The sequence below is a fragment of the Camelina sativa genome, chromosome 6 (assembly GCF_030686135.1).
Source record: "Camelina sativa cultivar CO46 ecotype springtype chromosome 6, ASM3068613v1".
Classification (NCBI taxonomy): domain Eukaryota; kingdom Viridiplantae; phylum Streptophyta; class Magnoliopsida; order Brassicales; family Brassicaceae; genus Camelina; species Camelina sativa.
The window spans coordinates 28,733,448-28,751,957 of NC_141885.1; the positions used below are offsets into that span (position 1 = coordinate 28,733,448).

At 39.3% G+C, this 18,510-nt stretch overlaps 5 protein-coding genes across 9 annotated transcripts; 4 read left to right on the forward strand and 1 right to left on the reverse strand.

Annotated features, from left to right (window-relative positions):
* Positions 1 to 394: 394 nt before the first annotated feature.
* LOC104793793 (protein PALE CRESS, chloroplastic) lies at positions 395 to 2,294 on the forward strand. Its single transcript, XM_010520225.3, has 6 exons — positions 395 to 835; positions 921 to 1,115; positions 1,196 to 1,282; positions 1,374 to 1,424; positions 1,659 to 1,838; positions 1,938 to 2,294. The coding sequence occupies exons 1-6, from the start codon at positions 617 to 619 to the stop codon at positions 2,181 to 2,183; spliced, it is 978 nt and encodes a 325-aa protein (XP_010518527.2). The 5' UTR covers positions 395 to 616; the 3' UTR covers positions 2,184 to 2,294.
* LOC104793792 (protein HUA2-LIKE 2) lies at positions 1,938 to 10,168 on the forward strand. Of its 4 annotated transcripts, none has more exons than XM_087455476.1 (11): positions 1,938 to 3,033; positions 3,426 to 3,502; positions 4,373 to 6,340; positions 6,845 to 7,274; positions 7,619 to 7,727; positions 7,812 to 7,924; positions 7,991 to 8,175; positions 8,254 to 8,734; positions 8,832 to 9,219; positions 9,345 to 9,533; positions 9,743 to 10,168. In XM_087455476.1, exons 1-11 carry the CDS (start codon positions 2,911 to 2,913, stop codon positions 9,772 to 9,774), a joined length of 4,095 nt encoding a protein of 1,364 aa, XP_087311602.1. In that variant the 5' UTR covers positions 1,938 to 2,910; the 3' UTR covers positions 9,775 to 10,168. The 4 variants fall into 4 exon arrangements, 2 of the variants coding, with proteins under 2 accessions (XP_087311602.1, XP_087311603.1); XR_015560160.1 differs by having other exon boundaries at positions 2,551 to 3,033; positions 4,373 to 6,353; XM_087455477.1 differs by having other exon boundaries at positions 2,551 to 3,033; positions 9,351 to 9,533.
* Positions 10,169 to 10,303: 135 nt separating this feature from the next.
* LOC104774050 (putative glutathione peroxidase 4) lies at positions 10,304 to 11,548 on the forward strand. The gene is made up of 6 exons (XM_010498716.3): positions 10,304 to 10,504; positions 10,607 to 10,683; positions 10,761 to 10,822; positions 10,910 to 11,028; positions 11,131 to 11,298; positions 11,381 to 11,548. Exons 1-6 carry the CDS (start codon positions 10,451 to 10,453, stop codon positions 11,411 to 11,413), a joined length of 513 nt encoding a protein of 170 aa, XP_010497018.1. The 5' UTR covers positions 10,304 to 10,450; the 3' UTR covers positions 11,414 to 11,548.
* Positions 11,549 to 11,827: 279 nt separating this feature from the next.
* On the reverse strand, positions 11,828 to 12,979 carry LOC104774051 (non-specific lipid transfer protein GPI-anchored 16-like). Its single transcript, XM_010498717.3, has 4 exons — positions 12,496 to 12,979; positions 12,369 to 12,395; positions 12,220 to 12,276; positions 11,828 to 12,149 (listed from the first exon to the last, which is right to left on the reverse strand). Exons 1-4 carry the CDS (start codon positions 12,818 to 12,820, stop codon positions 11,953 to 11,955), a joined length of 606 nt encoding a protein of 201 aa, XP_010497019.1. The 5' UTR covers positions 12,821 to 12,979; the 3' UTR covers positions 11,828 to 11,952.
* A 265-nt stretch (positions 12,980 to 13,244) lies between these two features.
* Positions 13,245 to 14,085, forward strand: LOC104774052 (non-specific lipid transfer protein GPI-anchored 15). 2 transcript variants are annotated; one of them, XM_010498720.3, is made up of 3 exons: positions 13,245 to 13,602; positions 13,683 to 13,772; positions 13,859 to 14,085. In XM_010498720.3, exons 1-3 carry the CDS (start codon positions 13,278 to 13,280, stop codon positions 13,990 to 13,992), a joined length of 549 nt encoding a protein of 182 aa, XP_010497022.1. In that variant the 5' UTR covers positions 13,245 to 13,277; the 3' UTR covers positions 13,993 to 14,085. The 2 variants fall into 2 exon arrangements, with proteins under 2 accessions (XP_010497022.1, XP_010497021.1); XM_010498719.3 differs by having other exon boundaries at positions 13,249 to 13,602; positions 13,680 to 13,772.
* Positions 14,086 to 18,510: the final 4,425 nt, after the last annotated feature.

The window sequence follows — 18,510 nt, forward strand, 5'->3', positions numbered from 1 at the left end:
ACATGTAGGAAATAGAATAAAGAAATTTTGAGAAAGAAGTAAAGTAGGAATACAGGAGTAAGCTATGTTGGTGAAATTACTGCTAAACTATATATTGCCCGTAACATACAATTAAATAAGTAGTGATTTATAGAAGAAAAATACTGTGTGTTTCTAGAATTAATTCGTATCGTTTTGTAAAATTGAAAATTTAGTATAATAAAATTAATTATAAAATTAATATTTAATGTTAAAAGAAGTGATTCTTATTGTTTTGGAAATTTTATTAGGGTGAGAAATCTTGTTTTCCAAAATCAAAACTTAATGTTAATTAATTAAATAAAAAATAAATTAATAATTAATGCTAATGATATGCTTGTAAATAAGTTCCAACTCCAGGATTTATTTGTTAAATGTTTCAAAAAAAAATGTATATATAGATGATTAAAAAAAAAAAAAATTGAAGAACAAAAGGTCTCAAACATGGTTTACCAATTAACATTTTGAGATTCCAGGACCGGTTTGAGAGACATTATTAACTACGGGGGTTAATTTTCGAAATTCGCGAGATTACAAGTAGAAGAAGATAATAAAAAAAAAAAACCAGACTGTAGATAAAAAAGCTTCAAGGTCGGCTATGGCGGCGACGTCGTTGGTGCTAACGTGCGGATCTCCTTTGTTCAGCCCTCGGCTTGTTTCTGAAGTGAAGACGCTGCTGAGTAGAGAGTCCTCGATTTCGTTCTCCAAAATTAGTTTGCTTCGTCTAAATTCTCCTGGCGATAAATTCATAAGAAGATGCTCGAAGGAAAAAGATGAAGTGCTTCTAGAAGGAATGCCACCGGAGTATTACGATGATGTTCGTCTCCTCCTCCTCATCCGTTTGTTTCTGTGTGTTAGTATTTAATAATCTGATTAATTTGTTTGATATACCTAAACCTTAGGAATGGCAAGCTCGACAGAGAGAGAAGACGAAAGAATTGAGGCGGATGCAGCGGGAGGAAGAAGAAGAAGAGGAGAGAAAGATTGAAGAGTACCGTGAAATTGGCATGAGGTTGAAAGAATTTCCTGAGGAAGACTTAAGGAAAGCCAGAAAGCTCGTCTCCAGCTTCATCAGAGCTGCCGAGGAAGTCGAAGAGGTAAAAAACTTTAAAGTCCCTCCCAACCTTTTTTGTTAGAAAATTAGGTCTGATTCTCTCTCACGAATTCGTGTGTGTAGAGAATTGAAGAAGCAGCCGAGAAAGGAGAACTTGACGAGCTTGTCCTCATGATTATATGGAACCGCCTTGACCTTGCTCGCCGCGATGTAATATTTTGTTCCTTTTGAATTGAAATGTTTCCTTAGATTCTTTCATTCTGTGGGCTTCTTCACTCATCATGTCCCGTGTTACTTTCAGGATGAGAAGGACGCCGTACGAAGTCTTGATCTTTTGTATAGAAGAGTCGAGGTATTCTTTTCTCTGGATTGTGTTTTTTTCTTTCTATGCTATATAACCTTGAGCGGCTGCTGCTTATACTCATTTTGTCAAGGAAGATGTTTTTAAATCGTATTAGTTAGTCATCAAGAATATGATGCCTTACTCCTTTTATGATGATCCTTTTGTTGTGCTAAGCTCTACCTAAGTACTTTTGGTGAAAGTGAATTCCTTATATCAAGTGTCTCTCTCTATTTATATATCCAGACAGAGATCTTAAAACGGCAAGCAAGTCCTGCGATGAAACTGCTGAATGATCTTCTAAACATGCATGATGGTTTTGAAGACGATGCTTGGCTCAAGGACTGCAGAAAACGAATGGCTGAGACCTTCCCACGAGAAGACCCCTTCAGCATTCTAATGCCACCCGGATTCGACATTGATATGGTGCCAGTTTCTTTTATGTTTTTATTTATTGTTCTTTTCTAATTTTTCTTAAAACAAAAAAAGCCTTTGAACAAAAAAGAATCACTGCTGTGTTTGCAGCATCAAGGACCGTTGCGACCGCCCATTGAGACTGAGACGGACAACACCCTTTTGAGAGTAGACTTTGTAAGAGAAGTGGATGCATTGCTACGGGAAGTGAGAGTAGAGGAAGATGCCGATACTGGTAAGAAAGGAGAAGGGCTTGATCCTGAAGCTATAGCACTTAAATTTAAGCAGCAGGAGAAGCAGCGAACCATCCGTCAAGTTGAAGCCATTCTTGATTTGGCCCTCAACTTGAGGTGGTAGGTACTAGGTAGGTAACACCGTAACAGGTTGATGGACTCTAGAAAGACAGGTAGGTGTTTTTTTGTTTAGAAATATAAATGAATCAAAGTCAATATCAGGTTTTGTGGGAAATACGATATTTCCTCTAGAATTCTCAATAATCAAAACTCCACCACGGCCGGCCACCATCACTTTTCCGCTTTCAATCCATTTGCAGCTGTTCCGCTTTTAGCCAACCCCAAAAAGGCCTAAAATGAAAACTTTGAAAAAGTCGTAAAAGTCACAAATGGGCCATCATGTTAAGTCACTAATGGGCCTCAACAGTGAAGGATTTTTTGAAGTAGAAAGGCGGTAGTAGTAGTGGTTGGGGCATGGAAAGCGTTAACCTACGCAGCAGCCAAAGCGCATGTTAACGAGAATAATATCATCAATTTTTGTTTTAAGTTTTTCGAGTTATTATTGGGAGGTTCGTGTGTGCATAATCCCATCATCATCCCCTTCTTCCTCCTCAAAAGCGAAACAATCCCACAGGCCGCAAAACAAAATCGTCTTCTCCCTCGATTAGGGTTTCCGTTTCTCCACCGTCTCGCAAACCCACTTCTTTCGATTGGCCGGGGTTTCAATGCCTGCGTGTTCATCTGTCACCGAGAACCCTAGACACTCCCAATTTCGCCTCCGATTCTTGCTTTACTTCGAGTGTTAGAATCGCTTCTTTTCTTCTTTCCAGTTTAATTTTATCGTCTTCTTGATGGCTCCCAGCCGCAGGAAAGGCGGTGGTAAGGCTGCCGCCGTAGCTGCCGCCTGCCGACAGTGGAAGGTGGGCGACCTTGTGCTCGCCAAAGTCAAAGGGTTTCCTGCGTGGCCTGCCGCGGTATGAGCCTCTCTTTTCATCATCTTTCTGAAATAATTATTATTCTCTTCTTTTGGGTTTGGTTCTTCTTCTGTATGGATGGATGGTTTATTAGTGTTTCCCAGTTTATCCTTTATCTATCGAGGGGCAATATATCTGCTTCTCCTCGTAATTTAGGATTTAAAAAAATCATCTTAGCTTGGATCTTAAACTGCCTAATCAAATAGTATAGTCCTTCAGCCGCAGCCTCATCAGAATTCCCATATTAAGTTCATAGGTTATATATATGTTCTTGTCAAGTCTTTGTTGTAATATGCTTAATATTCTTCTCCTCTCTTAGGGCTCTCCTTATTTTTAGGTTTCATTTGTCGATTGCTGGTCCACCTGCTTACTTTTCTTGAATGCAATTTCAGGTTAGTGAGCCGGAAAAGTGGGGATATTCAACTGATTGGAAGAAAGTGTTGGTTCACTTTTTTGGAACACAACAGATGTGAGTTCTCACCTTTACCTTTACCCTCTTCTATACTTCTTCTTATGCTCCTATTCTGTGGTTGAATGCTAAGATTTTAATTTGGATGTTTGTTCTTTTTGTCACCCTGGCCTTCCCCTTTGCACATGAGCTCACTTCATCATCGTGACCTTTGGTTTTTTTTTCTTTCGTCAGTAGCCTTGTTTATCGGCTTCAATGTTAGATTATATTGTTAGGCAGGGTGCACTTTGTCCCCACCCCCACACCTAAATGACATCACAGTTTATAATTTCCAGTATTTGATTACAATTATGCCTGTTACACACATCTGGGTTCATTTGAGCTGTTAATGTTATCTGGGTGGCATTGTAGCGAATGCATGTGTATATATATATATATATATATGTATGTGTGTGATTTTCACCCTGGGGTTCCCTGTCGAATGAATCACTCGCATCTTTCGTATGTGTAGTGCCTAATGTCTCTATTACTAGATAGCTGGGAACGTTTGCTTCTTGTTGGGCATTTATTTTCTACTCTTGGGTTTAGCATAGTTATCTGATTTGATATTGGTTGCATTCTTTCCCGGCAAAGTATCTCGTTTGTGGTTAGACTTTTTTTTAAAAGTTAGATTGTTCTTGAAGCCTTTAGAATGCTTATTCTCTGTTCTTCGAATATTGTTTTTAGTCTTAGTGGTTGGATAGAGAACAGTGATGTATCCATTGTTGTCTATTGAGAGTATTCTGTGCTTTGCAAGAGCCAAAGTTTATTGATGATGTAGACTGCTCAGTACTCGTTTTCTGCCCTGCCCACTAGATCAGTGAGAATTATTCTTGTATGTAATCATATGGAGTTGGTGACATTTTGTTGTTATTTTTTTTTCATGTCCAGAGCTTTCTGCAATCCTGCTGATGTTGAAGCTTTTACAGAGGAGAAGAAGCAATCACTTTTGACAAAACGACATGCAAAAGGGTCAGATTTTGTTCGTGCTGTAAAGGAGATTACTGAAAGTTATGAGAAGCTTATGCAGCTAGAGCAAGCTGGTGATCCCAAATCTTCTGAAGAAGCCACTCTTGGGAGTGCTGAGAATACTACACTGCTGCCTCAGGTCAGTGAAACTCCAACTGGGACAAGTCTAACACAAATGAAGTCTGATCCTAGTCATGGTAGAGATGAATCTACTCTGCTAAATGAGGATGCTTCAGCTGCTGAACAGATGCTAGCCCTGCGTGATGACAGTATACTACGTAACGAAGCCTGTGATAGTGCAGTTGCTAAAGAACCACGTAAGATAGCAACATATTCTTCAAGGAGAAGAAATGGAGGGGCACGATCTCAGAATTGTGCTCCCCAAAAAACACAAAAAACAACTTGTTCGGTTCAGCACTCTAAAAGTTCATCAAGGTTGCAAACATATAGGCTTCAAAGCTCCATGTTGCAATACAGCGATGGTGGGCAGAGTATAAATGACGTGGAAGATGGAGCATTAAGAAGGAGAAAAAGGATCAGAAGATTATCAGGTCATTCTGAATCAGATGATGTGGCTTCATCAGCTTTAAATTCAAATGGAAGTGACGAAGAAAATGCCTCTGAAATTGCGACAGTTGAATCTGATAATAATACTTGGAATGAAGGCAATGGTCTAGATTCTGGTTCCAAAGTCGAGCAAATTGATATTGGTGGAGAGTTTCTCGAAGGAGATTATGAGCTCAACAAGGGGCTTAACTTCCAAATTAATACCATGGTTAAGAGAAGGAAGAGAAAGCCGACCAGGAAACGTGGTACTAGTGATCTTGTTGATCATACGTCTAAAGTTGAGGCAGAAGCAGGTCTTGAGGCTGGAGCTGGTGATAATGTTCGAACATCACAAAATTCTCATGAAAGGTTTACTGAGAGGCCTTGTGAAGAAAACGGGGATGAGCACTTACCTCTGTTGAAACGAGCCAGAGTCAGGATGAGTAGAGCATTTTTAGGTAATCATGAGGTTAATGGCTCTTCGCAGGTTGAAAAAAGATCACCTAAGGACACTCTGGTCAGTGCAATAGCGCAGACAAGCCCTACTGATATAATTTATATTCAAGATACTATCGCAGTCGAAGAATCTAGATTTTTAGCTAAGCTCTCAGGTGACATGGTTAATGTAGTTCCGTCTCCATCTGAGGCTTGCGTTCAGACTGTGGGAGAGAGTGAATATGCTATGGGGTGGAATGAACTTAGCAAGGCACCAGATGATGAAGCAGCTCGATCCCAATCTAATCAAGTTAGCAGTTTGCCAGCTGGCGAAGCTCAGACAGCTAGTGTCCCTGAAACTATATGCTCCGGGGATTTACAACCAATGAAGCTGCCAACTAGTGAGTCTGATCTTCCGGTCGTACAGTGCTATCAAGTTACTAAAATTGAAACCTCCTTGGATCCCAATACTGTGGATTCATCTGCTGACAAGGCCTCTTTGATATGCTCATCCAGTATACCTTCTCAATTATCTGGTCAGGACAGAAGCCAGGACCTAGATGCTTGTGACTCATTGGAAAATTCTCGTGAAAATCTGAATGAAGAAGGCAATAATGATGCTTGTGTGGCTCAGGTTGTTCAATCTAAAGGTGTAGAGCATTCTCCATCGCCTTGTTTAATGGTGATTGAGCAGGAGATTGAGAAGCTGCAAAAGACTGATAACATGCTGCTGAAAGAAGAGCATGGATGTCTGGGTGAAGAATATGCTATTGCCAATCCAGCTCAACCAAATCCACCCATCTCCGCTACTGAAAGTGATGTGATAGTTGATGAAAATGTACCTCTGAATGAAACAGGGTGTAGCAAATGTGAGGACGCTGTTGAGGGCAGTCAGCAGGAGAACATGATGTGAGTTTTTATTGTTAGTATTTCCTTTCTGCCCTATTCTGCTTTTACTGTCTCTATCATTATTTATTTTTATTTATTTTAACGCTAGTCTCTATAATTATTAAATCATGTACTGTCTCAGACTCTTGTGAATGTATTCTTGAAATGTAGTGTAGAAGTTTCTCCTTAAGGCTCAGCAGGAATTTCGTATTGAGTCCTCATACGTAGAGTGATGTAGCACAGAACTAGGAATCTGTCTACATTAGAGATTCACAAAAGAATCATTATTAATATTCTTCGTACATTTTCCTTTTAGGGGTTGTTCCTTTTAAGTATTTTTGGTTCCGATGTGGTTTTGAAGTCTATGTAGAGGATAGGTGTATGGAGTTGTATGTAGGCAGACATGCAGCAGTAAGATTCAGTTTTCTATTATCTTTATATCATCTTAACTCCAATGACAATACAGACATCTGCTTCATCACTGAACTAGTTCACTAAAAGGGTATACTGCTTGTGCTTTTGCAGTGGCGAGACTGATGAACAGAAGCAACAGGTCCAAGCGAACAATTCTGTCTCAGTATCTGAGAACCTTTCACGTGAACAAATGAGTTTATCTCCTGCTAATATCGCAGACACTCCTGCGATGGGCACTCCACATAGCAACTCAGTTTATTACCACATTTCTACCGCAGAAAGTGCAAATGATATACAGAACAACAGTAGTTGCAGCCCAAATGTTCAATCTGGTGAGAAGAAAATTGTTTCCGATGCCATTGTCAACGAAGAGAAAATTGAAACAGGTGTATGTCAGGGACAGAAAGTTGTTAGTTGTGATGTGCAATCCACTAGTGAATCTTTTGAGGATGCACTTGACTCATTGGTGCGGACAAAGGAGAGTATTGGCCGAGCAACTCGTTTGGCTATGGACTTGATGAAATTTGGTGTGTCTGCAAAGGTAAAAGATTTTTCCTTTTTTCTTTTGTGATTATTGATTACCTGAGTTTATTGACCTGTTTCTTTCCTTTTCTGTAATTTGACGTCCTTCTTACTGATGTATTGTTAATATCATGGTACATAGATATGTTGCTTCTATCTTTAGAAGCAACATTTTCTATTGTATGCCATATAGATAGAGTAATAATATGATAATATGTGGAAGAGACCGTAACAGATTTTGTGTGTGGATCACCTAGTTGATGAAGAAGGGAACTGCTTTTCTGCATGTTTTATTGTTTTTGTGAGAGCATTCTTGTTTGTGTTACCCGTTGATAATTAGTCCTGATGAACTTCTTGAATTAGGCTATGGAGATTTTGGCTCATACTTTGGAAAGTGAGTCTAACTTGAAGAGGAGGGTGGACTTATTTTTCCTTGTGGATTCTATCGCTCAGTGCTCCAAAGGTCTGAAAGGTATGTCATTGTGCAAAAGTTTTGTTAAGCCACATCAGCAAATCTAACTGCGGAATTGACTATGAATACTACCCTACTTTTCAGGTGATACTGGTTGTGTTTATCTTTCAGCCATTCAAGTAATTTTACCTCGCCTATTGGCGGCTGCTGTACCTGCTGGAGCTACCACACAAGAAAATCGGAAACAGTGCTTAAAGGTATGCAATAATATTTGTTAGCTCTTTTGTATCGTTCTTGTTTCTCAACATTTCTGCTATTTATAGGTTTTGAAGCTTTGGCTTGAAAGACGGATCCTGCCTGAATCTATTGTTCGTCACCATATAAGAGAACTTGATTCACATACTATAGTTCCTGCTTGCCTCTATTCTCGTCGCTCAGCTCGAACAGAAAGGTCGTTGGATGATCCTGTTAGAGATATGGAGGATATGCTGGTGGATGAATATGGAAGGTAAGATTTTGGGTTTTTGAACCTATATTTGTATCTTTGTCTCTGAATTCGTTAAACTAATTCATCTTTTCGCGTCAGTAATTCAACTCTCCAGCTCCCTGGATTTTGCATGCCCGCATTGCTTAAGGATGAGGAGGGAGGGAGTGAGTCGGAGAGAGGGAGTGACTTGGAGGGAGGAAGTGACTCGGATGGAGGGGATTTTGAGTCTGTCACCCCTGAACATGAGTCTAGAATCCTCGAAGAAAATGTCTCGTCCTCCACAGCTGAAAGGCATACACTCATATTGGAGGATGTTGATGGTGAGCTTGAAATGGAAGATGTGGCTCCGCCTTGGGAAACCGGAAACTGCACACACACTGATCAAGCTGTTAATACAGAGGCTACCAATTGTCAGCTTGGAAAACAGCATCAGCATGTGTCCTTGTCATCTCCACCACTGCCATCTTCCTCGCCACCACCTCCACCGCCACCACCAGCTCCCCCCTTACAGCAGGCTCAGTGTGCCATGTCTGATTCCTACTTAAATGGATTTGAAGATGGAGGATATCGCAACATGCATGTATGTCTGTTATCTTGTTGTAGAATCCTTTGAACAATAGACATGATCATAAATCTTGCTATGGTTACTTATCCCATTGGTATTTGCTTCTATGCAGAGAGATCATCAGGCTGGTCCTCCTATGATGAACCCACAACTGTCTGGAAGCATGATGCATTATCAAGGTCCGGAATTATCTTATAGTTCCGGCGTAGACCATATGAATAGCATTCCACAGGCGGATGGTTCTAATTTCCAACACAGGCCTTATCCATCTCATCCACATCCACATCCTCCTCCCCCTCGACCTCCACCACAACATCAATACTCATATACAGAGCCGGGCCACCATATGAAGTCGCGTAGGGACGCTCCATCATACTCCCACAGATCTCATTACGTGCCAAATTTTGATGAAAGAAATTTTCATGATAACCATGAGAGAATGAGGCATGCACCATATGAAAATCGAGATAATTGGAGATATCCACCTTCTTCGTCTTATGGTGAGACCTTTTACAGTGACACGTGTGTTAATTAATATGTGCGCACACAGAAGCGTGCCAACAGTCATATATGCTTTCTAATGCAAATATGCGGGAATGGGAAGTCTGATATGATCATCTTGTAGGTTCAGGTTCAAGATATCAAGACAAACACAAAACCCCTTATCCATCCAGTTCATACGATGGTGGCCCTCCACGTGAGTCTGGAAGGCTCCAGAACCAGCGGTGGAATCATCCTCCTCGCCCATATAATAACAGACACTCTTTTCACCCTAAGCCGCATTCTGAAGGTCCTGTTCCAGTTGGAATGAGAGGTAAGGATGTTTTAGACGTTTATACTAAATGGTCTTGTAAGTGGTTTTCTGATTATCTAGAAATCCACGCTTGCATAGTATGAACAACTTTAGGGACATGAAAGGCCAATTATGTAGTCATCTTCTAGTGACACATGTAGGGTTTTTAGTGGGATCAGATTATTGTTCGCTTCTGACATTTGAGTTTTATTTGGTCTTTAATTTTGCAGATCCGGGCATGTGGCATCAGAGAAGTGACTAGAAAAACTTGAGAGAAGACGGAAATCGGTAAAGAGGACGGTGGTTTGAAGCAAAAAGCAAAAACACCGAGGTGATGTGGCTCTAATTTAAAAAGAGAACGGCTATGTTGTTGTTGAGGTGAAATAGTGATATGATAAAGAAGTGAGTGTATATATGATATGATGTTTCTTTTGGAATCAGAATCTCATGCAAAGCAGGGAGTGGGATGGTTAAAAAGCCATTTGTAGTAATTGAGAGGAGTTTAGTAATTTATCTGCTCTCCTCTGTTACCCTTATTGTTTTAATTTTATTTTATTTTTGTCAACATTTTTTTCTTATGTGGGTTTTTTTGACCTCTGAGTGTATGATGTATATTTGATCTCTTAGAATAATATTTCAGCTGAATAGTTGCTACATTTTTTATGAGGTGCATGATTGGGGTAGACGTTTCTTTCTTATGAATAAAAATGAATATAGCGCATAGACTTGAACACCTCTTGTTGAGAATATTTTTGTTCTTTCATTATTTCTAAAAAAAGGCACATGTATGTTTATGTAAGAAGTACAAAAGAGAGAAGACTAGAAATAAAAGGAAGAAGCGAGTCCACACGAACGCGCAGAAAAAGGTCAAAGAGGGTTAAATAAAAAAGGTTCTTCTTGAGAAAGTCTCTGCTTGTAATTTCGTTGGAGAGAGAGAGATGGGTGCTTCTGCTTCGGTTCCGGAGAGATCCGTCCATCAATTCACCGTAAAGGTATAATCTTTTTTGCTTATACTAGATAGAGGACGAGGTTGAATCGTTGCTCCAATTTTGTTTATCCTGTTGTTGTTGTTGTTGTTGTTTCCTGGACATCAGGATAGCTCGGGGAAGGACGTGAATTTGAGCATTTACCAAGGGAAGGTCCTCCTCATCGTCAATGTCGCCTCCAAATGGTTCGTCTCTTTGGGTCTTTTCCCAGATTTTGCTAATTTTCTTCATCGCTCGTTAATCCTTTGGTTTGTGCAAACAGCGGTTTCACCGAATCTAACTATACCCAGCTCACCGAACTTTACCGGAAATACAAGGACCAAGGTCATGATTAATTTAGGGCTTTTGTTATGCAGTTGTGCAAGCTCATCTCCTTTTGTTAACTTTACCATTTCATGACCTCGTTTTCAGAGTTTGAGATCTTGGCATTCCCTTGCAACCAGTTTCTATACCAGGAGCCAGGCACAAGTCAAGAAGCTCAAGAGTTTGCCTGTACACGCTTTAAAGCAGAATACCCTGTTTTCCAGAAGGTAGGTAGAGATCAGATCAGGACGCTTGGATTGAGTTTTTTTTATTTATATATAATTATTATGAAATCCATTTACACTTGCGAGTTGTGAATGTGGGATTAGGTACGCGTAAACGGTCAAAACGCTGCACCACTCTACAAATTCCTTAAGGCAAGTAAACCCACTTTTTGGGGTTCCAGAATTAAGTGGAACTTCACCAAGTTCTTGGTCAGCAAAGATGGCTTAGTGATTGATCGTTACAGCACAATGGTTACACCGCTATCAATCGAGGTATCCATTCTTTGGGAATCCAAATTGTCTATGTAATATGCGGTCATTGTCGTGATACGCTTTTCTTTTTTTGGGTGAGCAGAAAGACATCAAGAAAGCTCTTGAAGAGGCTTGAAACAACAAGGGGGTTTATTTTCAATGTAAATTGCAGCTTTTTGTGAAGTTTTTTTTTTTTTTTTTTTTGTTCATTTTCCTTTCGGACAAGTTTCTCTGTTTGGTGGGATATAAAAAGAAATTGCTTGTTTCGGGAGAGTAGGTTGTTGTTTTTCATTTTTTTAGCAGAAGTAGTAACACATGTTAATCCTACGAGAGTGATAAAATTTATCTGGCCAATCCAGTCCGAAGTTAATAGTTAGAGGGTTATGTGGAAAGTAATGGTAGAAAAATCATAATTTAAAAGAATCGTTTGTAATTCATCCTACTGCTATTTGACTGAAAAATTTATTTATATCGCCTCCTAACAAGTTATATTGCACATGTTAGTATTATTCTCAGAAGTAATTTCTTTTTTTTTGACAACCAGAAGGAATTTCTTAGAGTTGGCAATTATATATAATGAATCATATGTATAACTTTGAACTCGTAATGGATAAACCTGAGAGAACACACATACATAAGGGTAGTATTATATGAATAATGGAGACGCCGACTGGCTTACAAAGTCAACAGAATTAGAAGAATAAAAAGCAACGGTAGAAACGGAGCAGTAGAAAATTGAGCCAGGCTGATGGGTTGCATTGGCTGAACAACGGGTCGAATTCCGGGTTTGGCTGTGGGGGCCGTCGGTCCATCTGCGAGAGCATCCGGTGCAGGTGCAGGTGCAGGTACAAGTGTTGCCGCCGCCTTGGACGCTGATCAAATGTGTCGAAAATCAAATTCAAAACGCAAAGACGTATACGTGATTATTGAATAAGTACTCACCTGCGGGGCTAAAAGCAGACACAGGCGGTGGTGGAGCCAGTAAAAATGGAACCGGACCTGGCCAATATATACATATATATAAACAAATAGAATTAACTGAATCTCCTATACACAGTTTGTGTAGCACAATACAGTCAATTAGGGGATACCTGGCGCTGGCAGTGGAGTCCCCGCAGCTGTAAATTAAGCAAATGAGTCAACCGTAGTTTTAAAAATGACATATTAAAAAACGAATGAGAGTATATTAAAAAATGAATGAGAGTAAAAAATAAGAACCTTGACACTGAACAGGTACACCGCCCATCTTGCAGGCACGAGGCAGAGCAAGCGAGAGAGTCCGGTTGATGAAGCCAGTAGGCAGCGGGACGTTAGCGGTGAGGATGAGGCAAGCACAGTCCATGCCAGTGTTGGTCAACGACTTTAAGGAGTCGCAGCAGCCAGCGGTGGGAGTGACGGAGCCGCCGCTGCTTCCCGTGATGAAGTTGAGACATGGAGTGAAGGTAGAGATCATGGAGGAGGTGCATGGCGTGCTTATCTGCTGACCTTTCCCTCCCAACATAAAGCATGACATCATCACTACTATCAATGTTAAGCCCTCCATTCTAATTTTGCCTGCGTAATTCTCCAGTGAAGATGCCTCGTAGTCATATAATTCTGTTTTATATATAATAAAAGAAATGGGTGCATTGGAGTTCAACAACTTCCAACTAATATAGAATCCTTTCTCTCAATCTCTTTATCAACACACAGTTTCCTTTTTATTTCATTAACCAAGATAAACCAAATAAAAAGAGAAAGTAGCTGAGTTTGGTATACGTACATACTTCTAGTAATTTTGTAACAAGTAATTACAATCTTTAGTTCTGAAGAAGGTATATTAGTTGTATACACATATTAGGTGCATCTAGAACGCACATACTGGTTTGATAAAATCATATAAACAATGTAAAGTAGGTCATCCAATGATACCAGTCTCTTTGACATTTTATGATCGTCTCCTCCTATATAACTAAACCAAAGGAAATACACAAAAAGATGAACAATAATAACTCAAAAATATGGGATATAGAAGCAACTGCACGATCACATTTGTAGCCTTCGTGGCAGCTCTATGGGGGGTTACAACAGCACAGCCCAGCGGGTCATGCGTGAGCACTTTGACCACCCTCTCTCCGTGCCTCAGCTACGTCACTGGAAACTCAACCACTCCCTCACAGAGTTGCTGCTCTCAGCTTGACTCTGTTATCAAATCTTCGCCGCAATGCATTTGTTCAGCCGTCAACAGTCCGATCCCCAACATAGGCCTTAACATTAACCGCACACAGGCGTTGCAGCTCCCCAATGCCTGCAACATTCAGACGCCTCCCCTCAATCAATGCAACGGTAACACACCTATCTATATGTTTATATCGTATGCATTGTAATATTGTTTCTCTCACAACAGAGTGTTTGTGAAATAGAAGCCACTGGTCCAACAGCACCTTCACCGGCGGAGGAAACCACAGCCCCAGGTGTGACACTTACCCCTACCTCGTCTCCAGGTGCTCGTTCAGGTACCTACTCCCCTCTTATCACCAAAACCAAGCAACACTCGATTTTTGGTTAATTGAATATATTCCCCTTGCACATCGGTACGCAGGAGTTAAAGGTGGTTCCAAGATAACTCCCTCCGCTGGTTTCGGCTCGTCCACCGGGAACGTCCACCGCGTGCCGCAGCATCTTCTTATGTTTGCTGTATGTGTATTTGTGGTGTGCACCTCTTATTTTCGTTAATTAACTCTGAGAGTTCATGTATTTGAGATTTTCATTTTACTTACTGCTGTGCCATGTTGATAAGTGACTGAAATCTATTTGCATTGCTATAAATTTTCTGTTGATTGGATCGAATAACTGAATTGATGGTTGCATATGAAGCAACAACTCCAGTTAAAAAAACGAAAATTCTGGAAAGACCAAAAGTGATGTGCAGAATGTAATAGTCCACAAAAACAAAAATATATATATAAATATATACAAATCGTCTAGTCTCTACAATCGAGCTTCTTTAATGTTCATACATCATATAATTTTTTTAAAAACACCATAACGTTGCCTCATAAATTATAAAAAGTTGAAAAAGAAGAAAAATGTATATAAATGTGGACTAACACTTCCAAGTTTTCAATAAGACCAGTGTTAAAACTAATCTCTTTTGCCGTGTGAGAGAGCTAGCTGTCAAGGGGGTTGTCCGTGTAATAATTTTAATATCAGTTTTCAAGTATCAAAAGAGCATTATTATTAATTTGATGATCTTAGGAAAAAAATGATTTCTTACTAATCTAAGTTTATTTATTAAAAAGGCATAATAAAAAAAACTAGCCGTTATTAGAGAGCCTCCAAAAAGCACCGCAACGGTCACATTTGTTTTTTCCCCCCAAATCTATCTTCTTCTTCTTCTTCGAATCCTTGACAAAAACCCTAATTCGTGTTGAAATTGATTCTCAGATCTAGATTTCGTTATTCGTATTGCTCATTTGATTACCAAGTTCCTGTTTTATTTCGATGGAGTCGTCGTTGACATTGAAGAATGGGAAACCATGGACTTCCGGTGAAGGAACAGAGCAAGTTTCAGTCCAAGGTTCAAGATACTTCCAGATCTTTGGAGAATTCAAACCTTAAGATTTCAAATCGAAATATGCGAAGAAATCATCGGCGCAGAAGAATCAGAGCCCGAACCCGAAGAACCCTCCCCAAGCGGTTTTCTCTCCCCGGAATCGGATCAGAGAGAGGAAGTTTGCTGTGGTGTGAGCGTCGAAGAAGAACTCGAGGAAAGGGAAGACGGATCCAGCTGTTACAGAGATTGATTGTAAATGCGGAGAGAGGAAGAAGGGGAACATGAAGTGTGTTTGTGTAGCGCATGAGACGCTTCATGCTTCACAAGAGGAGTTTTAAAAAAAAAAAGAATTGAATTGGGGGAGGAAGCTGTAATCTCGGAGATGGAGAAGAATCCGGAGAGCCGGAGAAAATTGTGGTTTCTACAATGTTAGTGAAGCACGACAAATTATCTGGTAAAGTGATGAAGTAGTAGTTATGGGTTTTTCTTTGATGGTTTCGCTGATCATCTATGGTTTATTCCAGATCAAATATCAAGAAATTAGCAACAATGGTGCTTTGTATCTGTATATTGACTTGCGTCTTTGACTCTGATTTGGATGAAACAGTGGAAGAAAGTGAGAATTCAGTAGTTTCTCCTGCCAAATGGACAAACACTTCTAAATTTGCAGAAGATTCTCGACTTCAGTGACAAAATTAAGGTAATATATGTTCACCCTTTTTTTATATCATGTCTTAGGTCTTGAAGGATGAACATGCTTTGGTATCGAACCAAGTGAAAGAGATCACGAATTGTTCCTTTGTACTGAAATGTCCAGCTTTTGACTCAATTGCTTAATCTTAATATACCTTGTTGTCTTAATGCAAAACTTGTTTGCTTTTGTTGTAACCTGATAAGCCTTAACGTGTTTACTATGGCAGCTGATAAGCTTGGAACTCTGAAAAAACAGTACTTGGAAGAATCATCAGAGAGGAAGCGATTATACAATGACGTGATCGAACTCAAGGGAAATATCAGGGTCTTTTGCAGATGCAGACCTATAAACCAAGCTGAAATAGCAAGTGGCTGTGCTTTTGTAGCTGAGTTTGATCCATCACAGGAAAACGAGCTCCAGATACTTTGATCTGATTCCTCCAAAAGCAATTTAAGTTTGACTATGTCTTCAAGCCTGAAGATGGCCAGGGTAAATTGAGACGTTACCCTTGCAACTTTATTTGGCTAAACCTTCGCTCTTCGCACACTAAACCTTTGCTATAGTAATAAAGGTATAAGGTATTGGATTACTATTAATTAAGAAATATATGGTATAGGATTTAGAAATATAAGGTACCGAAACTTAGGGTTTAGGGTTTAGGGTTTAGGGTTTAGGGTTTATACTCACTTAGCACGACATCGGTACACAGGAGTTAAAGGTGGTTCCAAGATAACTCCCTCCGCTGGTTTCGGCTCGTCCACCAGAAACGTCCACCGCGTGCCGCAACATCTTCTTATGTTTGCTGTATTTGTATTTGTGGTGTGCACCTCTTATTTTCGTTACTTAACTCTGAGAGTTCATGTATTTGAGATTTTAATTTTACTTACTGTCCCATGTTGATAAGTGACTGAGATCTATTGCATTGCTATAAATTTTCTGTTGATTGGATCAAATAACTGAATTGATGGTTGCATATGAAGCAACAACTCAAGTTCTGGAAAGACCAAAACAGAATGTAATAGTCCACAAAAAAAAAATATATATATATATATATATAAATACACATCCTCTACAATCGAGTTTCTTTAATGTTCATAAATCATATAATTTTTTAAAAAAACACTAACGTTGCCTCATAAATTATAAAAAGTTGAAAATGAAGAAACATATGTTTGTTCAAAAAAAAAGAAAATGAAGAAACATATATAGAAACGTAGACTAACACTTCAAGTTTTAGAGCTAGCTGTCAAGGGGGGTTGTCAGTGTAATAATTTTAATATCAGTTTACAAGTATCAAAAGAGCATTATTAATTTAATGAGCTTTAGGAAAAAAAAAACCAGCCGTTATTAGAGAGCGTCGCCGCAACGGTCACATTTGTTTTCCCCCAAATCTATCTATCTATCTATCTTCTTCTTCTTCTTCGACTCCTTGACAAAAACCCTAATTCGTGTTGAAATTGATTCTCAGATCTAGATTTCGTTATTCGTATTGCTCATTTGATTGCCTGTTTTTTTTCGATGGAGTCGTCGTTGACATTGAAGAATGGGAAACCATGGACTCCGGTGAAGGATCAGAGCAAGTTTCAGTCCAAGGTTGAAGATACTTCCAGATCTTTAGAGAATTCAAACCTTAAGAATAAAGATTTCGTGTCCGGCTAAATCGAAATATGCCAAGAAATCATCGGCGCAGAAGAATCAGAGTCCGAAGCCTCCCCAAGCGGTTTTCTCTCCCCGAAATCGGATTAGATAGAGGAAGTTTGTTGTGGTGTGAACGTCAAAGAAGAACTCGAGGAAAGCGAAGACTCTGATACATGAACTCTCAGACGTTCCCGGTGGACGAGCCGTATATTAACTTGCGTCTTTGACTCTGATAAGATATGACATTACTGATTTGGATGAAACAGAGGAAGAAAGTGAGAATTCAGTAGTTTCTCCTGCCAATGGACAAACGCTTCCAAATTTGCAGAAGATTGTCGACTTTAGTGACAAAATTAAGGTACTCTACTTTCTTTCTCCTCTTCTTGATTACGACAGTTGTGAATTGCAATAGTAAGTGGAGATTGTTTTAAGTTGAAATATGATGTTGCTTCTGCTAGTGTTATATGTTCACCCATTTTTTATATCATGTCTTAGCTCTTGAAGGATGAACATGATTTGGTATCGAACCAAATGAAAGAGATCACGAATTGTGCCCTTTTAGAACCAGAAATGTCCCGGGCTCTCCAGCTTTTGATTCAGTACCTTAGTGTCTTAATATACCTTGTTGTCTTAATGCAAAGCTTGTTTGCTTTGGTTGTAACCTGATAAGCCTTAACGTGTTTACTATGGCAGCTGATAAGCTTGGAACTATGGAAAATCAGTACTTGGAAGAGTCATCAGAGAGGAAGCGATTATACAATGAAGTGATCGAATTCAAGGGAAATATCAGGGTCTTTTGCAGATGCAGACCTCTAAACCAAGCTGAAATAGCAAGTGGCTGTGCTTCTGTAGCTGAGTTTGATCCATCACAGGAAAACAAGCTCAAAATACTTTCATCTGATTCCCTCCAAGAAGCATTTTAAGTTTGATTATGTCTTCAAGCCTGAATATGGCCAGGGTAAATTGAGACGTTACCCTTGCATCTTTATTTGGCTAAACCTTTGCTCTTCGCACACTAAATCTTTGCTATAGTAATAAAGGTATAAGGTATTGGATTACTATTAATTACAGAAATATAAGGTATAGGATTTAAAATATAGGGTACAGAAATATAGGGTAAAGGATTTAGAAATATAAGGTATATAGGTTACAAAAATTTAGGGTACAAAAATGTAGGATTTAGAAATATAAGGTTTAGGATTTAGAAATAGAAATATAGGAAAATATAGGGTACAAAAATATAGAATTTTGAAATATAGTGTACGAAAATATAGAAATACAATTTAGAAGTATAGGAATAAGAATTAGGAAAATTTAGGGTTTAGGGTTTAGGGTTTAGGGTTTAGGGTTTAGGGTTTAGGGTTTA

Coding starts and splice junctions, on each gene's coding strand:
- LOC104793793 (XM_010520225.3), top strand. CDS start 617: ATGGCGGCGACGTCGTTGGTGCTAACGTGCGGATCTCCTTTGTTCAGC. Junction 1,283..1,373: donor TTGACCTTGCTCGCCGCGAT/GTAATATTTTGT, acceptor TGTTACTTTCAG/GATGAGAAGGACGCCGTACG. Junction 1,425..1,658: donor TTTTGTATAGAAGAGTCGAG/GTATTCTTTTCT, acceptor TTATATATCCAG/ACAGAGATCTTAAAACGGCA.
- LOC104793792 (XM_087455476.1), top strand. CDS start 2,911: ATGGCTCCCAGCCGCAGGAAAGGCGGTGGTAAGGCTGCCGCCGTAGCT. Junction 3,503..4,372: donor TTTTTTGGAACACAACAGAT/GTGAGTTCTCAC, acceptor TTTCATGTCCAG/AGCTTTCTGCAATCCTGCTG. Junction 7,728..7,811: donor GTGCTCCAAAGGTCTGAAAG/GTATGTCATTGT, acceptor CCTACTTTTCAG/GTGATACTGGTTGTGTTTAT.
- LOC104774050 (XM_010498716.3), top strand. CDS start 10,451: ATGGGTGCTTCTGCTTCGGTTCCGGAGAGATCCGTCCATCAATTCACC. Junction 10,823..10,909: donor CCGGAAATACAAGGACCAAG/GTCATGATTAAT, acceptor CCTCGTTTTCAG/AGTTTGAGATCTTGGCATTC. Junction 11,299..11,380: donor TTACACCGCTATCAATCGAG/GTATCCATTCTT, acceptor TTGGGTGAGCAG/AAAGACATCAAGAAAGCTCT.
- LOC104774051 (XM_010498717.3), bottom strand. CDS start 12,820: ATGGAGGGCTTAACATTGATAGTAGTGATGATGTCATGCTTTATGTTG. Junction 12,277..12,368: donor GACTCCACTGCCAGCGCCAG/GTATCCCCTAAT, acceptor TATATTGGCCAG/GTCCGGTTCCATTTTTACTG. Junction 12,150..12,219: donor GTCTGCTTTTAGCCCCGCAG/GTGAGTACTTAT, acceptor ACATTTGATCAG/CGTCCAAGGCGGCGGCAACA.
- LOC104774052 (XM_010498719.3), top strand. CDS start 13,278: ATGGGATATAGAAGCAACTGCACGATCACATTTGTAGCCTTCGTGGCA. Junction 13,603..13,679: donor TCCCCTCAATCAATGCAACG/GTAACACACCTA, acceptor TTTGTGAAATAG/AAGCCACTGGTCCAACAGCA. Junction 13,773..13,858: donor GTCTCCAGGTGCTCGTTCAG/GTACCTACTCCC, acceptor ATCGGTACGCAG/GAGTTAAAGGTGGTTCCAAG.